General features: G+C 49.5%; 1 protein-coding gene across 3 annotated transcripts in view; it reads left to right on the forward strand.

Annotated features, from left to right (window-relative positions):
- Nucleotides 1-21,750, forward strand: part of CARD10 (caspase recruitment domain family member 10) — a 115,694-nt gene that overhangs the window by 62,964 nt on the left and 30,980 nt on the right. For 2 of the 3 annotated variants that reach the window (XM_029590052.1, XM_029590053.1), the window contains exons 11-16: nt 7,371-7,408; nt 8,456-8,571; nt 9,396-9,436; nt 14,402-14,519; nt 15,597-15,777; nt 20,579-20,702. In XM_029590052.1, coding sequence (XP_029445912.1) covers nt 7,371-7,408; nt 8,456-8,571; nt 9,396-9,436; nt 14,402-14,519; nt 15,597-15,777; nt 20,579-20,702 — 618 coding nt within the window. The remainder of the gene's footprint in view (nt 1-7,370; nt 7,409-8,455; nt 8,572-9,395; nt 9,437-14,401; nt 14,520-15,596; nt 15,778-20,578; nt 20,703-21,750) is intronic. The other variant, XM_029590054.1, reaches the window with a different exon arrangement.

The raw sequence follows: 21,750 nt of genomic DNA on the forward strand, positions 1-21,750 counted from the left end.
AAGCAATGCTGACAGGCATCCTGGGGCTCTTCGGTCATCAAAAACATCAACCTCTACAGAAGGGGTAAGAAAAGTGACCTACAACAGACACTCTTTGGCCTTCATTTGTATGCACGTGGCATGGTTACCTCCATACATACGGATATGCTTAGGGCAGTGAGAGCGGGAGGAGTGCAGGACATCCTATCCTAAACAATATACAGCATGTGATGCCTGTGCTGGAGAAGATGACAGGCGGCTTGCTGGAGTGGGATGTCTGAAGGCAGAACACCCTGTATGACTGCTGGGGATATAGGGGATGCAACACAGTGATGGGGAGTCCTTGTGTGGGGGCCGAAGCCTTGCTCTCTGTGTTGACATATGAAAAGTAGTTGCGATGCTACGACAGCAAAGCAGGGGCTGACAGTTGCATGGAGTGGATATGGGTAAGGCGTGTGCTTAGTGTCCTGTGAATACTGTCTCTTCTCGGAAAGGACAGCCGTGAGCGAGGGAGGAAGAATACTTACAGGCCAATGCAATAAGGGGCATCCAGCCGAGGGCACGATTTTACTCGCGGTTGAGAGCGTGCTTTGTGAGCGTAATAATAGCCGCCTACGCAGCAAGGAGATTAATGCGCCTAAAATGTGCGTCGTAACAAGCACGTACCAGATAACACCCGCGCATGTAAATTCTATGTAAATGAAGGCATTAGATGTCACCATCCGTGCGCGGGGAAGTGCACCCAAAGGCTGGGCACCCAATGCACATTTTTTAACACGGGGAAATTTACTTCAGCTCTGGAGGTGGAGTAAAGTTAATTTACAGTCGAAGGCTCAAAAAACAAGATAAAAAAATGTGTTCTTCCGTGTTGCGATAAATGTGTCCTCCTTCTTAGTACCATTCTGATGGAATTTACCGTTTCTCCGATTTCCCTGATGAAATCGATGTGTGTTTTCAGTTAATAATATACTGTATATTTTTTTTCCCACCTTGTGTTCTTGTAACTAATTTAATAAGGGCTGATTTAAAAATGTGTTTTGAAATGTTTTAAAAAAATGTGTCTGAAGGAAATGTACAGTGTGAGGAAAAGGTCAGGATTTTAATTGGTACCTTCAGACATAATATTTAATCAACCACAGTTTTTTGTTTGCCTTGATGCCGCTCTAAGTATATCTGGGAACTTTTGCGAGATGAATGAGGAAAGAAACTTTATTGTTGTCTGGACTTTATCGATAAGTTGAGCAAGCCAGTACCCAGCTCTCCACCAAACAAGACAAATTAATGGCAACTAATCATTTAAAACTCCCCGAACAGACAGGCATAGCAGATTTCCACAATTTCATGTTAACTGTGCACATTTGTTACGGACGCGCAATTCAGTTGCCCGTGCGCCCAATACAATAAACTTTGAGTGCTAGAAACACACATTTCTCCCTCAGCACTCATTTTGAATACCGCATTGGGTGCACGGGGGATGTGGCTGCGTGTGCGTTAGGTAAGAGGTTTTTGTGCGCGTCTTATTGCATTGGCCTGTCAGTGTATAAATGGTAACATGCTTGTTGCCTGTTGGACATATGCTGACCTTGCTTGCCAGGCATGCAAAAGGACTTTCAGAATACAGTTTTCTGAGGTAAAAATATCACTTAAAGCAGTGCATGTACATTTAATATACATATTGTATGTCAACCAGAATATCCTGCTAAAAAACAAAAAAGACACTTGGAACCCATATGGAATTAGGCCTATTGTAATGTGTGTTAGGTATGGGCTTGGCACTCAGAGAGCCATGAGTACATGAATTACAATTCCAATATAGTAAACCTCCCATACTAAAACAACACTAACTGCCAGCACTCAATCCATAACAACCATATATATATATATCTATACTAATAAACGAAGCTTGACCGACGTGCCGCAAATGCGCAGTAGAGACCAGCTCTACCGCGCATGTGCGGGCGAGCACGTCAGTCTGAGCCCAGCGTCAGAAAAAAAGAAAAAAACAAATGGCGGGCTACAGTGGCAAGCGGCACGCGTGCGTTGGGTGGGCGGCGTCCGGTGGTAGCGGGCGGCGGGTGCAAGCGGCATGGCGGCATCCAGCGGCGGCGGCATTTGGGTGGTGGCGGCGTCCGGTGGTAGCGGGCGGCGGCGGGAAGGCAGCGGCGGCATTGTGTGGCGGCGGCGGCGTCCCGGTGGTGCGGCGTGGTGGCGGCGGGTGGGTGGCAGCGGCATGGCGGCGTCCAGCGGCAGGCGGCGTTGGGTGGCGGTGGCGTCCGGGGCGGCGGGTTGGCAGCGTCGGTCAGCGAGGGGGGAGGACAGAGAGAGGGAAGGGAATGAGTGAGAGGGGAGAAGAGAGAGGGAGTGGGACTGTAGTGAGAGGGCGTGGGGAACGAAGTGAGTGGGAGGAGGGACGATAGAGAGGGAGTGGGGATCTGAGGAGGGGAGTGGGAACATAGAGGGAGGGGGAGGGGGGATGGAGTTGGGACAGAGGTGGACGGAGTGGGGACTGCGGGAGGAAGTGGGACAGAGGGAAGGAGTTGGGACAGTGGAGAGGGAGGGAAGACAGAGTGAGAGGGGGAGGGGAGGGGACAAGAGTGGGAGGGGGGAGGGGAGCAGTGGGACAGAGTGAGAGTGGGGGTAGGGAGTGAGACTGAGTGGGAGGGATGGGACCTGAGTGAGAGGAGAGGGAGGAGTGGGGGGGTGGAGGGTAGGGGGTGGAGGGGAGAGAGAATGAGGGGGAGGTGAGAGACAGAGGGATGTAGCCCTTTTTAACGGGCGGTGGACAGCGGGAGGGAGGAGAGATGAGAAGAGAGGGAGGGACCTGGACAGAGAGAGTGAGGGATGAGTGAGAGGGGAGGAAGAGAGAGGGAGTGGTGACTGAGGGAGGGAGGGAGTGGGGGACTGAGGGGAGAGTGAGAGGGGCGGGAGGCAGAGGGGGAGGGAGGGAGTGGGGAACTGAGGGGAAGAGTGAGAAGGGAAGTGGAGAGAAGTGGGGGGAGGGAGGGAAGGGAGTGAGACTGAGTGGGGGGGGGAAAGGGAGGGACTTGAATGGGAGGCAGAGGGAGGAAGTGGGGGCTGGAGTGGGGTGAGAGGGGAGGGAGGTAGGGGGGTGAGTGGGAGAGAGAATGAGGGGGCAGGTGAGAGACAGAGGGATGTAGCCCTGTTTTAACGGGGCTTAACGGCTTGTATATAATATGAAAAGGTATGCTGTAAAAATACTTACCACCCTGACCCTCAAAACACCAATACAACTCCTAATGGGAAAACAGAGCAAGTCCGGTCTGCTATGGATCCCCTACATAGAAACTACACACTAGCAGAATAGTCTCACCTTCTATCACACATGTGGAACACAGGGGGTGGGGGGGGGGGACAGGATCCTCACCAAATCATAGAATAAAGGGACAATAAAGTAAAAATTAAAGATGTGCAGACAAAACCTGAACTGGAAACCACAACACTAATCTCTGTATGCAATGCAATAATAAAAAAAAAAACCAGAAACATTGCCATTCTTCATAAAATGTGAAACAATAAAATCAAGCAACATCCAGAATAATAAAACCATGCGGGGTTGATTTTAAAAGTGGTGCTCGCGCAAAAATGGCCACATGCAAGCAACGTGCATTTTAAGAAGCCTCTAGGTCCACGCGTACATACTTGTGAGCGCATCAAGAAGTGGTGGGAAAGGGATGGGAAATAAGCGTTCTGGGAGGGGACCAACACTTACTTGTGTAAGTCCGCATTTTTAAAAAAACCTGACCATGGAGCATGTCAGCAATTTATCCGCCTAATTTTCCTTCTGGTCCTGATGAGGAACAAGTCTGGAGATCTTACGTTTTATGGCATTTAGCAGTGTGAGAGTTTGTGGTCAAGATGGGGCTTGAAGAACCAGAGGGGTCTTGAAGATCTCGATATCAACTGGGCAAACTGGTGGACTAGTTGTGAAAAATGGTTTTCCCCTCACGTGAGCAGGTTTTAAAATCCGCATGCACACGCGTAAAAGCCACTAAGCCCTAGCCGAAATATGGCACGTGCTTTGTGAGTACAATTTAAATTGCAGCATCTCTTCGCTCGCACACCCACTAACACGCATTTATGGATGCACGTGCATTCCTTTCAAAATTATCCTGATACTATTTAACAGAATATTTCAAAATATCTGACAAAGAAAATGACATCAAATAATTAAAAACTCAAAAATTCTAAAACATATTCCAAACAAAAAAAAAAGACATTGAAAAACAGCAGACACATTAAATAACCCCCATTGATTAAAACTAACAAAGATTTTAAAAAATCATCTGCTGCCCATACCTGGGAACTTTTTGATTTCCAGATACACTGAGATTGTCGTGGATTAGTGGATTGGGTGGGCAGGGGGGTTGGTGCGCACAAACATTCTCCTGTCTTTCTCATACACATACACACACACGCTCTTTCTCTCACACACATACCACATACACACATACACTCTCACTCTTACTGCTCCCTCACATACCCTTATTCACTTATACAAACTCCTCTTTCTCACACACATACACACACAGGTTCCTCATCTCATTCACACATATCTCACATATGCTCCTCTCTCTCTCTCTCACAGACACATTCTCTTACACACACACCCTCTCCCAGTCCCTAGTAGTCTTGGTCCCCAGCCACCTCCCAGTTCCTAGCAGTCTTGGTCCATAGCTGCCTCCCAGTCCCCGACAGTCTTGATTCCCAATTCCCTCTGACCTCTCACGCCATAGCAGTGCTGCTTCCCAGCCCCCTCCAAGTTCCCAGCCATCATGGTCCCCAGATTGCTTCTCAGACCTCCCAGCAGCCTTGCCTCCCAGCCACCATCTCCCTTCTCACAACCCATCTCCAGTAGTCTTGTTTTATCCCCATTCCCCAGCCTCCTCTTCTCCTGTGTTAAGGTCACACTCACATTGAGAGACTGAGAAAGTATGGGAGGCCTTAACACTCAAACGCTGCCGCTGGCACCATGATGCAAACAAACAGTCGCAGAATCCTCTGCTCTTAGACTGCTAACTTTTCATAATAAATCCAGACCATGACCAGTCACTTATATCCTACCTCCTTGCCCTCCTGCTGTAGGATCTTCACAGGTCGCAGAATCCTCTGCTCTTAGACTGCTAACTTTTCATAATAAATCCAGACCCTGTGTCCAGTCACTTATATCCTATCTCCGTGCCCTCCTGCTGTAGGATCTTCACAGGGCGCCAGGCACAGCTTCAGCTAGCAGCTTATGGCCGTCTCGGTCCCATACAGCATTCTCAGACTCTGCTTTTTTTGCATGAGGTAGAAAGTCCCATCTTCTGCCCCGTGCTGTGCTGCTCATGCCTGAACTACATCTGCTACCGACTGGCCCCATTGCCGTGAGAATCCCCCGTCACAGCTCAGTTCTTGATTTGATTTTATTTGAAAATTTTTCTATACCGTCGTTTAGTAATATACCATCACAATGGTTTACATTTCGGCAAGAAATATTGGTGTGCCAATATTTTACGGTTACATAGTTCAGTAATATACTCTAAATGAGAGATGAGTTGGGGTTACTATTTATATGATTATATGATTTTGGGATATGCTGTTTCAATTTAATATTTAATAATGGGTAACAAATTATAAAATTGTTAATTTTCTGTTTGTTGGTGATCCAGCGTGCCTTCTTATTGGCATGGAGCACCAGCCCCTCTCTTATGCACTTGTAGGGGGTGGGATGCAGGCTGCTGTTTATCTCCTGCTCAGTGGCTGAAAAAAAAAAAAGGTTGAGAGCCGGAAATTCACTGAATCCCTTGAAGACCCTGACCACATGTCACTGGAGTCCTGGGGTTTTCCCTCCTTGAATTCTATGGAGCTGGGGTGAATAAGTGTTTGGAGAGTGTGCATAGACATTTTTGTCCACTTGTCCTTTGTTTGCTCGGATGTCATGGCCTGTGCATTCTCAATGCAGTTTCCCTGCTTTTTCCTCTAGGGGACCACAGTCATCTCAGTGACTGCTTATCCAAAAAGGGAATCTGAGACTCGTGTTTTTTGTAATGAAGCTGATAAGACATCCCAGGGTCCGTATTCAGTGCATTTACCTAGCTAATTGTGACACTTAACTGAACAAATGCCAGGATTTAAAATTTCTTGAGTGCCAAATGCCTCCAGTTTATCTAGCTAAGTAATTTATCCATATAAATCTTAGCAGGATAACCCTGAGGTGTTCTGAGGGCAGAGTTGAGTTATTTGGCTAAGTTGGCTGGGTTATTTTAGGACTACACGAAAGCTAACTTGCCAGTAGGATGGTATATTCAGTGGCTCATCTGTGCCACTGAATGTGTGGTATAAGTTTATGCAGCTAACTTATCCTCTTAATATTGTCCCCTCAAGGGCTGATGCAATGAGATGTGCGTTAAAATGGGCACTCAAAAAAAAAAAAAGGGCACTCATATTGAGTGAGTGCCCATTTTTCAACGCTCACACACCCATGTCTCCTGGGCACCCGATGCTATATTTTAATGAGCTGCTGCATTAAAAAGGATGTGCTAGGGAAGAATTATGCGTCCCTTGTGCTCAAATACATCGGGCACCCAGGAGACATGATTGTGCGCTCAATTCGAGCATCTGATTTATCCCACTTCAGGTCAATTTCTGGATGCCCAATATACCAGCCCAGTAGCATCCAGAATTTATTTTTCATCAAGCCGTTCCATTATCTCTTTATTCTTAAACACCGCAAGCAGTAGGTGTTTAAGAATAACGATAGGAACCACACAGGACACTATTTTTTAAATTTCTCCTGAGCCCTGGACTCGCAGATTGATTTAATGCCATCTCTGGGGCTGGAGTTACATTTGCTGCATTAAAAAGTGCGCTTTGGGTGCCCAGCGATTTTCTGCATCGGGGGTAATAGCTAATAGCTTCCTCTCCATGGAATTTACATGCAATGAGCGCAATCAGCTATGCATGTGTGGGCACGCGTTTTGGACCCGCTAATCTCCTTGTTGCATCGGGTGCTAGTCTGGCGTGTCCAAAACGCACGTCCAACCGCGCGTAAACCTGGGCGCTAGGCTGAGCGCACTGTATTGCATCGGCCTGTCGGTGTTTTGGAGCCGGGTGGGTCCCAAATGCTTCATTATGCCCTCACAATCACTCAATTTCCTGCTCTTTGGCTTCTCTTACAGCTTTTGGTCAAGCACTGAATAGTTATTTTTTTAAAATTCACTGGCCTTTCCAACTAGCTATTTGCCTCAGTCTCCATTCCAGCCTCAAAGGGATGAAGTCCCTCCCTCTCATTTTCCTTGCCTGCAGATCTGTTCTGGGGGGTAGGATCTGACATCATTAGAAAGCAGTGTTTTTAGTCGGATTGGCAATGCCTGTTTTTTTCTCTTCCTCAGAGTCCTGCAGCGGTTCTGACGAATTCTTGCCTGCCAAGGTGCGTCCATTGTCGGCAGACATTGTCGTCCTTCCGGTGAGGGCGGGCGGTGCAAGACGGCAGCAGGAAGGAGGATGAGGTTTCGAGGGGCCGGGGGTATTGAAGGGAGAACTGACCAGCAGGGGCGTTTGTGTGTGAGACACAAATGGGGAGAGGGCTGTAGACCGGGGACTCGGCGAGGGGCAGCCTTGCTCTGAGTCAGTATCACACAAAAAAAGGGAGCATTTTCCCACCCTTTGGATTTAACCAGAGATCGAATCTGTCCTGTGAACGTCCCATGCAGGTTTTGATAAGAAAGTAATTTCTAAGTGTTCTGGTTAAATTTGAACACAGTCTATGAAATCCTCCTGTCAAACCTGCAACTACAAATCCTCCTATCCCCTTTTCTGAGTTATGTATCAGAGAATCAGCAAATACCAGGGTCCAATAATCTGTACTCACAAGTCACCAGAAATGTAATTTGTTTAGTCAGAATCCCCTGTGTTCTCCCCACTTTCCTATTGTCGTCGACCCCCCAAATTAAATGTTTCTTATCCACACGGTTCAAGGCGCCGCCCACAGTTCTTTGAGATGGCGGCGCCGAGGATTGTGCATTTGGTGCATGCCGGTGCTTGGGTTTCAAATCCTCCAGAGCGTGAGCCCACCTCGGACATCCGAAGACGATGAGAGGCCTGGGGAAAATGAGCCTGTGTCCCAGCCCCAGTTGTTGGAGCAATGTTTGAAAAGAGATAAAGGAAAACCGTGGCTAGCCCGAAAAATAGTTTGGTTTCCTTTTCCTTTTGTTCTCCACAACCCCCCCCCCCCCCCATGAACTCGGTTCACAATAAAGCTGGATTTTGCCGATCTCTGTCTGATACAGTTCGTTGCTGTAAAGCTTTTTGCAGAAATGTCTAGGTTAGGTGGGGGAGTCATGGGGCTGCGGAAGCTGTGGCTTTACCCGTGGAACCGGGCCGCGTGTTGCCTGGCCTTGCTCTGCTGTTCTTCAGCTTGGGCAGGTTGAAGCCGCCTGAGAGTGTGGTTAACATCGCTTCCTCTGCCTGTGTTTAGGGGATCGACGCAGAGTACGAGAAGGAGGTTAACCGCTTGTCCACCTTCCCTTTCCCTCCGGGCCCCGACTCCCTCCGACGCAAGAGAGAACAGGACACCGTTCCACTCTTCAAAAGGTAACGGGGACGTTCATCCTTCCCCTCTCCGTGCTGGGCTTCTGCTCACGGCTCTCCCGCCCCACTTCCTGGTGCGCTTAGGAGCGCTGGCCTACAGCGCCTACCGGCTGGGGACGCTCGGGGGCTGCTGGGGGAACTGGATGCAAGCTCATCCGGCCTGAGGACCTCAGGCTTCTCCTGCAGCAGGCAACTCATGGGGTTAAAACATGTATATTCCATACATTACAGAAAAAAACCTCAAAGCTGATTTCAGTTAAACATGAACATCAAAATCCATACAATAAATCATAATTTGGGTAAGGGTGCAGGCTGTGGGAGAGGGGAGATGGCAGCAGATGTGGGAGAAAAAGAGGGCATGAACTGTGGGAGAGGTGAGAGTGTAGGCTGTGGGAGGGGGAGGGAGTGAATGTGTTGGCTGCTGGATAGTACAGAGCGGGAGGGCGCTGACAGTGGGAGGTGGATGGTGTGAGAGAGCTGGCTTTGGCAGGGAATGGTGTGACTCTTGCAGCTGTGCTCAGTGGTGTGAGCAGAGTGATGGTCTACTCTAGCTATTGGTTTCTAAGAAACAGTAAAGCTAAGTCCTTCTTTGGAACTTCCTTCACATGTTTCAACATTTTGCCAATCTCCTACAGTCCATTGCAATAGGCACAGAAAAACAAACACATAAACAAAAAACAAAAAAAAAAACCCTCAGCTGCCTCCCCTGAAGCTGACCCTCTATAGTCAGGTTCTGGTTTGGTGGCGTCTAGCCTTGCTTTTCTGAAATGGTGAAATGGAATATAAAGCACCTGTTCATAATATGTTTTTACTTTCTCCATCTACAGTTTTTCCTGTGACTCAATGGACAGAAAGATGTATGGAACAGGTAATGCAGGCATGGTGAAAGGATGGCAAGGCCAGCGATGGGTGAGGTGCCGAATCTGATTTCAATGGTGTGGGGGATCGCTCAGGCGTTGGAAGGGAATCGGAGAGCAAGCCTGTAGTGACAGACGGTGGTCACTGGGTGGCGCTGCTGCCCACACAGTTCGGGTGCATTGGAGCCGCTGGCTGCACGGTTAAGGAATTTTAAGTAGCTTGCTATGACACTTGTAGTTTTGTTCTTAAAGGATATTTCTCTATAGGAGATTTGATTCTGTAGCATGCTAAAAATAAAACAGAACAATGCCTGCCTTTGGGTAATATCAGTGATTAGTACTTACGTTAACTGTAAACCTGAATAGTAAGCTGTCCGTTTGTAACACCTCTCGAATGTTTAATTGCATGTTCATATTCTGGGAAGGAGGGCTTTCATGCCAAAACCCACTCATAACCAGCAGTCATACACAGCACTGTTGCATTGAGGACTGGTTATTATATCCGAGCTCCCTCCTAGGATCGCAGAAATCTAGTTTAAGATTTCCTTCGGAGGGATTGGGGGGGGGGGGGGGAGGGGAGCTACAGTATATTCCCAGGCCTCGCAGGATTCCAGTTCCAATTTTTCTCATCCTCCCCAGGCTCATTTAGTGATTTATTTATTTATTTATTTTAACTTTCTGTTGACAACTTCCCTTCTCTCCTGTGATCCACTTCCCAGCACCCAGTCCCTGTCCTGCTCCTCTCTGTCGCCTCTTCCTTTGTATCAACTCCACTTCCCCTCTTTGCTCCACATCTGTAGGGACAGCCGATGAGAACGGAGGGATGCACTACCTCTCCAGTAGTTTATGGTCAGGCATCGAAGTGCCCCCAAAACAGCCACAGAGATGTCTTTGAGATGGCAATAAAAATCCCCCCAAAACTGATTTCTTTTGCTGCACTTCTTATCGCACCCTTGTTCTCTTGCTCACAGCTGCCCTTCTTGAAAAGATTATTCAGCAGGGTTGTCAAATCCTGAAACGATTTCTCACTGACAGTCTTATTTTCACTGACAGTCTAACTTTTGTACTGACACTTTGTAGCATTGCCATTTTTGCTCAGCTGGACTTAATGCCTGCCAAGATTCAGCCTTTTAGTCCTAGTTCTGAACCCCCCCCCCCCCCTCAAAAAATATTTGTACCGACTTGTCATTTGTTTGTTTGTTTTGCTGTCAGTAAATTTGCTGACATTTGGCAACCCTGTTTTCCAGACTCTCGGGGGGAGGGGAAAGACAGCCTCTTCCCTTATGCCTAGGTTCAGTGTTTTCATTGTGCGAATTGATAGAACTATGCTCATATTATCATATGAATGGTTTCTCTCACCCACTACAGGTGTTAATTAACTGAACTATGCTGAAATTATCACTTTTTCTTTGCATTCCCTACACTCTTTAATGTCCTCTCTGTACTCTGTGTCCTCCTCCCCATCCCACTCCATCTTCATGTAGATATATATGCCCGACACGCATCTGCCCAAACTCATGCCCCAAGTCTATAAGGAGCCTTGGTCATCTCTGCGCTCTCCTCCTCCCTCCCCCCTTTTTTTCTCTCCCTCCCCCAGTCCTGTCTCCTCTCTCCATCAGTGCTCTGCTTGCTTGAGCACTGCTGTGCAGCCGGCATGGCCGCCTGAGAGCTGCCTCTGTCGCTGCCCTTGTCAAACAACCTTGCTTTCCTCGTTGAAATGTGTTGTTGGGTTTTTTTTTTTTTCTTTCCACCGGGGAAGGCAATGCAAGGGGAAAAGAACGATTTCTGGCAGAGAGAGAGAGAGAAGCCCTCCGAATCATTCTCGGCCTGGCGAAAGAGAGGGGCCATGGCAGGCGGTGGGGGAGGGGGGGGGGGGGGGCCTGAGTCTAGGAAGGCGATGCTGGTTGCAAAATCAAACGGGAACAGGAGGGGGGCAGAGAGCCTTGAAGGGCGCCAGGTGCGGGTGAAGTGAGGCCGGGGTGTGAGGATGGCATAATGCAGGCACATGAAGGAGAGGATTAAAAAAAAACGAAAAAAAAAAAATGGTGTGGAGGAGGGGAAGGGAGGGCTGGAATTCCTGCCGAGAGGGAGAAGCGGCGATCGATCCCGCAGTAAGAAAGGGTCATAATTTGAACTGACAGTTATGCTGCGAGAGATGAGATGAGGTGGGATCTCTGGCTGAGACATTAAGTAGCCTCCGAGCCTTGTGATTCAGCGACTGCAGCAGAGCAGGCGGGGAAAGGAGCAGCTGGACTTCTCCTGGGAGGATCACCAGGGGCTGCAGAGGGAGAGGAAGGGGGGGGGGGGCAGCGCCCGGGGCAAAAGAAGGGCTCCGGGTGCCAGAGCAGGAGTCAGGCTGTGGGGACACGCAGGGAAGGCTCCCTCTCTTTTGTACCCTCATCCAGCCCGTGTTTTCCTTGCATGTAGTGCTGGAGAGCTTCACCGGCCCCTGGGCCTCTTTCAGACTCCGCCTCGCATGTCGTCTTGGCTTGTTTTCCAAATCGTCCGTGGCCCTGCTTTCTGCCCGCCTCTCTAGCCCGATTCCTACCCCCTCATCTTCCCTAGCTCACGGTGGTGTCGAACCACAGCTGGTGATGGGTCTTCTGGCATCCTCTGACTGCAGTTGCCTCCCGTGTGTCTCTTTCTCTCTTTAACTCCAGACTTGCCTGAGGACTCTAACCTTACCTTCATCTGGGCAAACCAGTGGCAGAGCAAAAACTGAAACTCTTTGGTGGGGTTAATATGGGAAATATTAACCCCACCAAAGAGGTCATGTCCGAGTGTGCACCCGTCCTGGTTTTCTCCCATTCAGGACACTGTTGGAAGTCCCCTATCCCCATATCTTATCCCGTCCTGTGTGGGCTTCAAGGCAGTGACCATTAAACCCTTTTAATATCTGGCAACACTCTGTACCTCCTGTTTCCCTGGCCTGTCTCTGCTGTTTCACACTGTCTCTGTGGTTAAGGCAACTGGTTTTTTTTTTTTATAAAAGTGTTAATCATTCAGACTTCTGACGAGCAATTATGTAAATGGGCTTCTACCCAGCCCAAACATTCCTGAACTTTTAATAAATAATTAGCTGCTAAAAATAAAAGGAAAGACTTTGATGGTCTCCAAAGGTTTGCAGGTCTAGCTCAAGGGCATTGGTGTTTCTCCTTCAGGTTGAAGGAGCAGAGGATCATGGACTATCAGTGATTCCAGTGTCTCAAGGCCTTCTAACTGCTGCTCCTTTAAGGGCTGGCTCAGATGAGACACGACCCTGCGCTTCCCCACACCCCCGAGGCCCACCCCATGGCTATGCCCCTGCTAGCAAACTGTCTGACATGCTGCACCTCTTCCTGTAGTTCAAGCTCTTGTGCATACATATGAACGCAAGAAGGTGTATAAAGTTTTATGATTAGCGTGTGCATCTATCTCCGTGTGGAAAGGCACAGACCGAGCCCGTCCTGGTTTTCTCCCATTCAAGGCCGGTGGAAGCAATAGGCGGTCTAAGTGATCGTCTAGGGCACCACCAGTCGGGGGGGCGGCATCGGCATGGTCTCTCCCTCTTCCCGCCTGCGTGGGGACCGCACCATGGCACGTTCTCTTCCTGCCACGTGGGCGGGAAGAAGAGGAGCGCATCCTCGCCGCAAGAAAATGCAGTACTGGCCTGGGCCGTGCTGCAATGAGGAACAGGAAGAGCAGCGGCAGCAGCCGACCAGCATGACCCCGCCCACTCAGGAAGCCATAACGGCAGCCCCAGTCCCTGCTCGGCTGTAGGAAGCTGTGCAGGAGGTAGAGAAGCGTCAGCTCCCGCAGGCCTGAAGAAAGAGGACCGTGGGCTGCAGGACGAGGCTATTGCTGTTGGCCTTGTGCTGCCAGGGGAGGGGCTGTGAGTGAGCGAGCATGTTTGTGTGTGTATATGTGTGTATGAGAGACGGCATGTGTTTGAATGTATGAGAGCGAATGTCCATGTGTGTGCATGTATGAGAGAAAGCATGCCTGTGTGTGTGGAGTATGAGAGAGGACATGTGTGAGCATGTATGAGAGAGAAAGTATGCCTGTGTGTGTGGAGTATGAGAGAGAGCATGTGTGAACATGTATGAGAGGGCATGTCTGTGTGTGCATGTTTGAGAAAAAGGTCATGTCCGAGTGTGCATGTATGAGAGAGAAAGCATGCCTGTGTGTGTGTGTGTGCGAAGTATGAGAGAGAACATGTTCATATATGTGCATGTATGAGAGACAGGGCATGTCTGTTCGTGTGTGTGCATGTATGAGAAAGAAAGCATGTGTATGCATATGAGAGAGAATAAAGTTTATGAGAAACAACCCCTCTCCTCTCCCCCTGCTAATCCACAACAATCTCACGGCATCTGGAATTCAAAAGATCCCATGTATGGACAGCAGGAGATTTTTTTTTTTTATATCTTTATTCATTTTAATTATTGGATACTGTCTGATGTGTCAGCTGTTTTTAAAAAGTTTATTGGTATTTGGAAAATTTGTATGACTTTTAAATTACTAGATGTTGTTCTATTCGTCAGCTGTTATGAAATATTTATTGTTTTTATTAGTATGGTTTTGCTCTATTGATAATTTATATTTCTTTATTGTTTATGTTAAATTATTATAAATGTATAATTTTATTTGTGTGTAGCGAGGGTGTGACGGGGGGGTGGGGGGGGGGGGCAGCAGGTTATAAGTTTTGCCAAGGGCACCTATTAACCTTGCAACAGCTCTGCTCCCTGTGTCCATAAACTTGTGGTATTAGGATGGGCCCAGTCTGTCCCTTTGCATGCAGAGCTATGTGGTCACTTTCATCCCAGAGGGGCTCAGTTCATCCCAGAGGGGCTGGCCATCTGGTGCGTGGTCTTCTCCCTGGGCTGAGAACGAGGCAGAGGGATCTCCCAGCTTGGATCTTGATCTCCTGTGGAATTGATTCTCTGCTTCTGGCTCATCTCTCTCCTCACTTGCTGTCTCTCTCTCTCTCTTTGCAGGAATCCTCCCGCCTTCAGTAGCCACTAGCTCCTCTATGTCCTTCAACAGTCTGTTCAGCACCAGGAAGTCAGAGACAAAGTCTTCTGTCAGCTCAGAGAGTGGCACTTTCCTGTGCAGGTAAAATGGGCCTCTCCTTCGTTCCCTCCTTCCCTTTCCAGGCAAGGTCCGAGAGATGCCTCCGACAGGCTGAGTTCAGCAGTCCTTGCAGCGTATGGCTCCCCCAGTGCTTGTGAACAGTGCAGCAAGCTGAGTAATTAAAGTAAGGAGCGATGAAACCCGACGAGCCGGGTTCAAATCCCACCACCACCATTTGCAGTAACCTTGAAGCCTGCCCCTTAATCTCCCTGTACTTCACCTCTCTGCCTGCACTTTCCTTGCTTCTTATTCTGCGCTTCATGGTGATAAAAGTGTGCCAGTGCCTACATAACCGCAGTCCAGCATCTATCCAAGAGGACGCAGCCCATTGGCTTTCGGTGTGTAACCCCGATCGACCCCTTGGGAAGACAGTATTGCATCTGCATGCTGCCCTGCCAGGCCCACCCTCTCCTAGGCTGAGATAGGGACACGCTCTCCCTGCCCTGTCTGTCGTGGGCCTTCCTCAGTGCCCCCACCACCATCACCACCACCGTCATGCCCTTGACAGACACAGCTCTGTCTTGGCACCCCCTCTTCAGGAGGTGAGTGGCTGGAAGGAAGCCCATGAGCTGGGGGATGGCCATGACATAACAGACCAAGGTTGTGGGCATCCCCTGCCTAGGAAAAATTCTTTCCTCATCCTCAGATGATGAGAGCAAATCCTTGGGGCTTAGCTTTTGTCAATCAGAATCTCCCTAAATATGAAAAACGTCACAGACCTGCATGTGCATGTCTCCTTCCACATTGAGTCCCCCCCCCTCCCCCCACCCAGTTTTGTGTTCTCTCATAAAACATTCTTTTATGTGTCTGCCTCCAAATCATTTTAAATAGATTAGAAAGCAAACGACTTGGTAGTGGGTGGTGTGGCACCTCCCTACTTGCACGGCACCGGTCAGAGGCAGTCTGCGATCCAGAGTTCATCCTGCACCTGCTGCTTTCCCTGTTTTTGCACGCTCCTCCGTCTCTGAGTCCTGTCCTCTCTGTTAACCCCGTGGCGTCTTTGTGACGTTATTGGAGCTGCTGCGGTGGGGTTCAAGGTTCTCTCCTCTCCTCTCCTAGGCCTCTGATCATCAGCCTTCCGGGGCCCAGTCCTCCCAGCACCTTGCAGCCTGCGCATGGCCAGCTGGGCAGTGACATCTCCATCCTGGGAGGGAACCGCACTGGCATTTTTGTGGCATGGGTGAAGCCCGGATCAAGGGCAGAGGCGGCAGGACTGAGCGAGGGCTGCCGGCTCCTGGAGGTAAGAGCTTCCCAAGGTCGGGGAAACGGAGAGGGTTGTCGCTCGGGCTAGCAGCTGGCTCCGTGTCGCTAAGCCAGTCCAGCTTGTATCCCCTTTTTTTTGTTTAGTGGCTGTGGTCCCGGCTGTCTTTGAATAATTAGAAGGACAAGTCTGTTAGCTGCACTGGAGTAAAGCCAGGGCTGGCTCGGTTTGTCCAGCTGGGCTAGAGCCAGTTGCTAGAACCTAAACGTGAATGATGGAGCCTCTGAGCCCCCGGGGATCCCTAGGGCTCTCTCTGACAGCTCAAATAGCCACAGGTGTGCCCTTTACTCTCAGATTGCTTCAGTATATCCAATGCCTTTCTACAGCAAATGCCCCTGCCGCCTCCCTCACTCTAGCACCCCATGCTGAGGGGACGGCGAGTAACTGCTGCGGCACAGGCTATGGTGGCGCAGCCTTGTTTTCCAAGAAGCCTCCCTATTTATTCTGCCATACGAAACTTTAAAAACAATTGCATGCTAGTCACGTCAGAGGGCTGTGTTGTAAATATCTGCGTGCTGCTCTGCGTTCAGGCCCATGCTGTATGAAAGAAGTGGAAGCGGAGCGTGCAGAATGTGTCGGAGACGTTCTCATTAGCATCCCGGTGCAGGAGAGTGGAGGAGCTGCAGTGCCAGACCGGGGAGCATGTGTGTGTGTGTGTGTGTGTGTGTGTGTGTGTGTGTGTGTGTGTGTGTGTGTGTGTGTGTGTGTGTGTGTGTGTGTGTGTGTGTGTGTGTGCGGTGTATGTGTTCACCTGTTTTTGATATTGGTGAAGCTGCTTTAGATATTTGGTTATCTGACGCGGCAGGCAGTGAGACGATGGATGTCACAGGCCTACAGGAAGCATCATGAAGAGGCTGGCTGCATGTCTGCCGTGCACCGGTGGTTGCGCTGCTGGGCCAGTGACGTCAGGTTCTCTGGTTCCAGTGGCTCGCGAAATGTTTTTCCCCCCAAGTTCTCCCTTTTGGCAATCTGACTACATTTCCCGGACTCCCCTTTCATTTGCACATGGCCCATGAGACGGCCGCCTGCAGCGTGGTGTGCACCCTCTCCCGGGCTAACCAGGAAGACTGCAACCAGGGGGCGGCTCTGTAATGAGGCGACAGCTTCAGGCGGCAGAATTACCAGGCGGCAAAAAAAAAAAAAAATGCCCCTCTCAGAACGCCGCCGTGGTGTCTGCCTCACACCGCCTGCCCCTGCTGTGGCCTGCCGACCCAAGCCGGCGGCGGCTGAAGAGAGGAGGGACGCTGCAGAGGCCAGGCTTGCCGGGTCAAAGAATGAGCAGAGGCTCCACGTGAGAGAGGAAACGTGTGTGTGTGTGTGTGTGTGTGTGGCAGCTTGTGAGTGTGTGTGTGTGTGTGTGTGTGTGTGTGTGTGTGTGTGGCAGCTTGTGAGTGTGTGTGTGTGTATGTGTGTGTGTGGCAGCTTGTGAGTGTGTGTGTGTGTGTGTGTGTGGCTGCTTGTGTGTTTGTGTGTGTGTGTGTGTGTGTGTGGCAGCTTGTGAGTGTGTGTGTGTGTGTGTGTGTGTGTGTGGCAGCTTGTGACTGTGTATGAGAGGATGCAGTGTGTATGGAAGAGGGAGAGAAGTGAATGAGGGTATATGTGTGCATGCATGTATGGGTATGTGTGTGGCAAAAGGAGAGGGGGCGGGGGTGAAAGGGCAGGGGGCAGGGTGAGGGGGGGGACGCCATCTCATCCCTCTCCTCAGGCAGCAGATGGCCTTGAGCCGCCCCTGCCTGCACCCCCCTCCCCCCCAACCTTTACTAACCCGGACGCAACGCAGAGATACACACATAAATAAGAACATAAGAAATTGCCATGCTGGGTCAGACGAAGGGTCCATGAAGCCCAGCATCCTGTTTCCAACAGAGGCCAAACCAGGCCACAAGAACCTGGCAATTACCCAAACACCAAGAAGATCCCATGCTACTGATGCAATTAATAGCAGTGGCTATTCCCTAAGTATAATTGATTAATAGCCATTAATGGACTTCTCCTCCAAGAACTTATCCAAACATGCTTAGACAGAGATACAGGTACACACAAACACGCCGTCACAACTCTCCAGACATGTACATATACGTCCTCTAAAGCCCTCTTACCCACAGATACATATGCACAGAGACAGAAGACACACATGCATACTTAAATCAACATTTTTTTTTAATGTATATATTTTACTTAAATAGTTAGCTCACACCTATTCAAGGTAAGTTACATTCAGGTACTTGTAGGTAGGTATTTCCCTGTCCCCAGAGACACGCACTCACACACGTATGCTGACAGACACCCAGACAAATACAGATGCACAAACGTACACACAGGCACACACACACCCACTTTCAGCGTCCCCCCCCCCCCCCCCGCCATCAACCCACCACACACACACACACACGTACATATGATCACACACTCGCACATGCATGCCCCCTCTGCGCACACACACACTCACACACACACACTCACTTCACAAGGAGGACCCCCCTCTCCAGGGTTCCTGGGACTTCCTCATGTTCCCTGTGCTTCAGCTGTGACTGTCAAACTGGCCTTTAACTACAGCACGATAAGTGGTGGTAACATCCAGCCTGAAAGCTGATAAATGGCAGTGACATGAGTTATTTTACGCTATGAAGGGATCCAAAAAAAAAAGAAGCATATGCACTCATAAATATTTTGAAACTTTTTTTTGGTAAAAAAAAAAAAAAGAAAAGAAAAGAGGAGTAATTGATGATATTAGTAGCTGAAACTACAAATCTGAGTAGTGCATGCGCTTCCGATTTCTAAAACAACTTTGCTCTAAAGACACCAAATGTTGTTTTTTTTTCCGACCAGATGTAATTGCTTTTCTCTTACACAAAAATCCTTTTCAAACATTTAGGGGTAGATTTTCAAAGGGTTGCGTGCGTAAGATACAGGCGCAACCCCCGAAAACCTCCCCCTGCGCGAGCCGAGCCTATCTTGCATAGGTCGGCGGCGGCGCAAGCCCCGGGCCGCGCGTAAGTCCCGGGGCTTGAAAAAAATGGGCGTTCTGGGGGCGGGACCGAGGTCTCCGGAACAGCCACCGGGCCGGGGGATGGAGAGCCAGCGCACGCAAGTTACGCCTGCCCAGAGGTCGGGGGCGGGGGGGGGGTGTTTAGTTAGAGCTGGGGGGTCTGTTAGATAGGGGAAGGTGCGGGGGGGAGCGGAAGGAAAGTTCCCTCCGAGGCCGCTCCGATTTCAGAGCGGCTTTGGAGGGAACGGAGGCAGGCTGCTCGGCTCAGCGCGCACAGGTTGCACAATTGTGCACCCCCCTGAGCGTGCCGACCCTGGATTTTATAACATGCGCGCGCAGTAGCGCGCGCATGTTATAAAATCGGGCGTAGATTTGTTCGTGCCGGGTTGCGCGAACAAATCTATGCCCGCGCGCATGTTATAAAATCTGGCCCTTAGCGCACGGGGCTGACCCAGGGGACCCACCCCCAGTGCTCTTCGCCGAGTCCTGGACCTGGGTTCTGTTCCATGGGCCGGGGATGCTGCAGAGTTCGTGCTCATAGCCTCTAGAGGAGAGAGTGTGAGAGGGAAGGCACCTCAGCACTCGAGGAATGGTGACACCTAGAGGCCGATTCCAGACTTCATCAGTGCCGAGTTAGAAAGGGAGCCAGGGTCTGTGCCTCTCAGACAGCAGGACAGGCGTTGCAAGGGCCAGATTGGGAAGGGAAGTGTGGGAGTCAAAGTGAATGAAAAAAAATATCTGGGAAGCTGTGAATGAAGACTGATGGTTCCGTTTAGACCATAAGCATAGTTTGGGAGAGGAGAGATTTCCTCTCTAAATTCTCCTGGTGCTAGTACTGAATTGGTCCCCTTTTGCACCTCCGCCAACAATATGTCCACCCTACCCCTTGCCCCCTATTTCCCTTCCAAACTAAACAAGTAACGCCTATGTTGGAGACCCATTTGGGCCTGGTTGAGGTGGCAGGAGAAAGAAGTATCAAGGAGCTATCTGGAGAAATAGAAAAAGCCCAAAGGTGCAGACATGAAATGTGAGACTCAAAATAAATCCACAGGCTTTTCAATTTAAAAAAAAAAAAATGGGGCGAAGTGGACGTATCTTCTAAAAAGGTGGCTTTCTTGCACATAGAGGTAACCAGATTGAAACTCCCCCACCCTCCCCCCACAAACACAATTCTATAAGCAGAATTACCGGCTAGACAGAAGGAGGGAGCGAGGCAGTCTGCTGTTAACGAACGTTTTATGTATCAAGAGGAGCAGAATCTGCAGTGTTGTGCTGGAGGGCACTCTCGGGAGCCCCTGGTAAATTACCTTAAGAAAATTAGGAGCATCTCACCAGCAGGAGCAGAACTGGCGAGAGGCTTCACATAAGAACCTGACAGCACATCGCTGCTCGTGGGACTCTCACGGCACAGGAGAAGCCGCTTGCATGGAGAGGAGACGATTAGCAGAGAAACCACAGCCAGCACATACAGTCAATAAACATCACAAAACGGCCATGATCGTCTTTGGGTCACACAAAAGCGTGAAACCAGAAATGACAGAAAGTAAGATCCAGGCAGCGAAGTTCAACGCTCCTTCCCAATAGAGAAGTTAGCGTGCTGTCCCAGTTGGTGTCCGTTCTGGCACTGGTAGATTGCCCCACCCTTCGTGGCATGTCTCCCTCGCGCATGGCTCCTCTAGGTGTCGTACCTGGGGAGAGGTTGGCAAGGGATCAGGGAAGGAGGCAGCAGCTTGGTGCAAATGCATGGACTTAACTCTGACCTCTGACCTGCTCCTTCTTGGTGCCTTGCAGTTGAGAGGCAGCTCTCCTGGCTGGGACCCTCTTCCCCTCGACAGCTGCACAAAGGAGGTGGCGCACCTGAGTCTTCAGCACTGGGATGACCCGGCAGCCCTGACTTTCCAAGCAGACTCGAACGGTGAGTCCTGGGCCAATGAATGCTGAAGGGGAGGCGCTCAAGCCCTCTAACCATGGAGTTGGGCAACTAGATGCTAGTTTCTGAAAACCATCGCTGAGCAGCTAAAACCAGTCACCTGGTGGTACTGGGGCAGCTGTCTTTAGCCATTCATGAAAGGGGCACTCATAGAAACATACAAACATAACGGCAGAAAAAGACCATATGGCCCAACCATCCGGTCTGACCGTCCGCCCAATTAATTTAGCATCATAATTCTCATCACTTTCTTAGCAATCCCTTGTATTTATCCCATGCTTTCTTGACTTCAGATGCTCTTTTTGTCTCCACCACTTCCACTGGGAGACTGTTCCATGCATCCACCACCCTCTCGGTAAAGAAATATTTCCTAAAATTACTCCTGAGTCTGCTCCTTTTCAACCTTATCTCATGACCCCCTCTTTCTAGAGTCTCCTTTCCATTGAAAAAGGCTCACTTCCTGGGCATGGAAACCTTTGAGATATTTGAATGTCTTTATCATATGTCCCCTATTTCACCTTACCTCTAGGTTAAGCATGTTTAGATCTTTAAGTCTATCCTCATATGCTTTAGAATGAAGACCACTGACCATCATATTACCTACCCTCTGGACCAGCTCCATCCTGTTTATATCCTTTTGAAGATGAGGTCTCCAGAATTGTACACGGAATTCCAAATGAGGTCTCACCAGGGACCTATACAGGGGTAATATCACCTCCCTTTTTCTGCTGACCATTTCTCTCCCTATGTAGCCAAGCATCTTTCTGGCTTTTGCCATCGCTTTATCCACTTCTTGGAACACTTTAAGATCATCAGATACAATCGCACCCAATTCCCACTCTTCTTTCATGCTTAGAAGAATTTCACTTACAATACTGTTCAATCCCTTGGGATTTTGCATCCTAAATGCATTACTCTGCATTTTTTAGTATTAAATCTTGACTGCCAGATCTTAGACCATTCCTCGAGCTTTGCTAGATCCCTCCTCGTGTTTTCCACCTCTTCCTGGCTGTTCATCCTGTTACAGATTTTG

Source organism: Rhinatrema bivittatum, chromosome 2, assembly GCF_901001135.1.
Source record: "Rhinatrema bivittatum chromosome 2, aRhiBiv1.1, whole genome shotgun sequence".
Taxonomy (NCBI): domain Eukaryota; kingdom Metazoa; phylum Chordata; class Amphibia; order Gymnophiona; family Rhinatrematidae; genus Rhinatrema; species Rhinatrema bivittatum.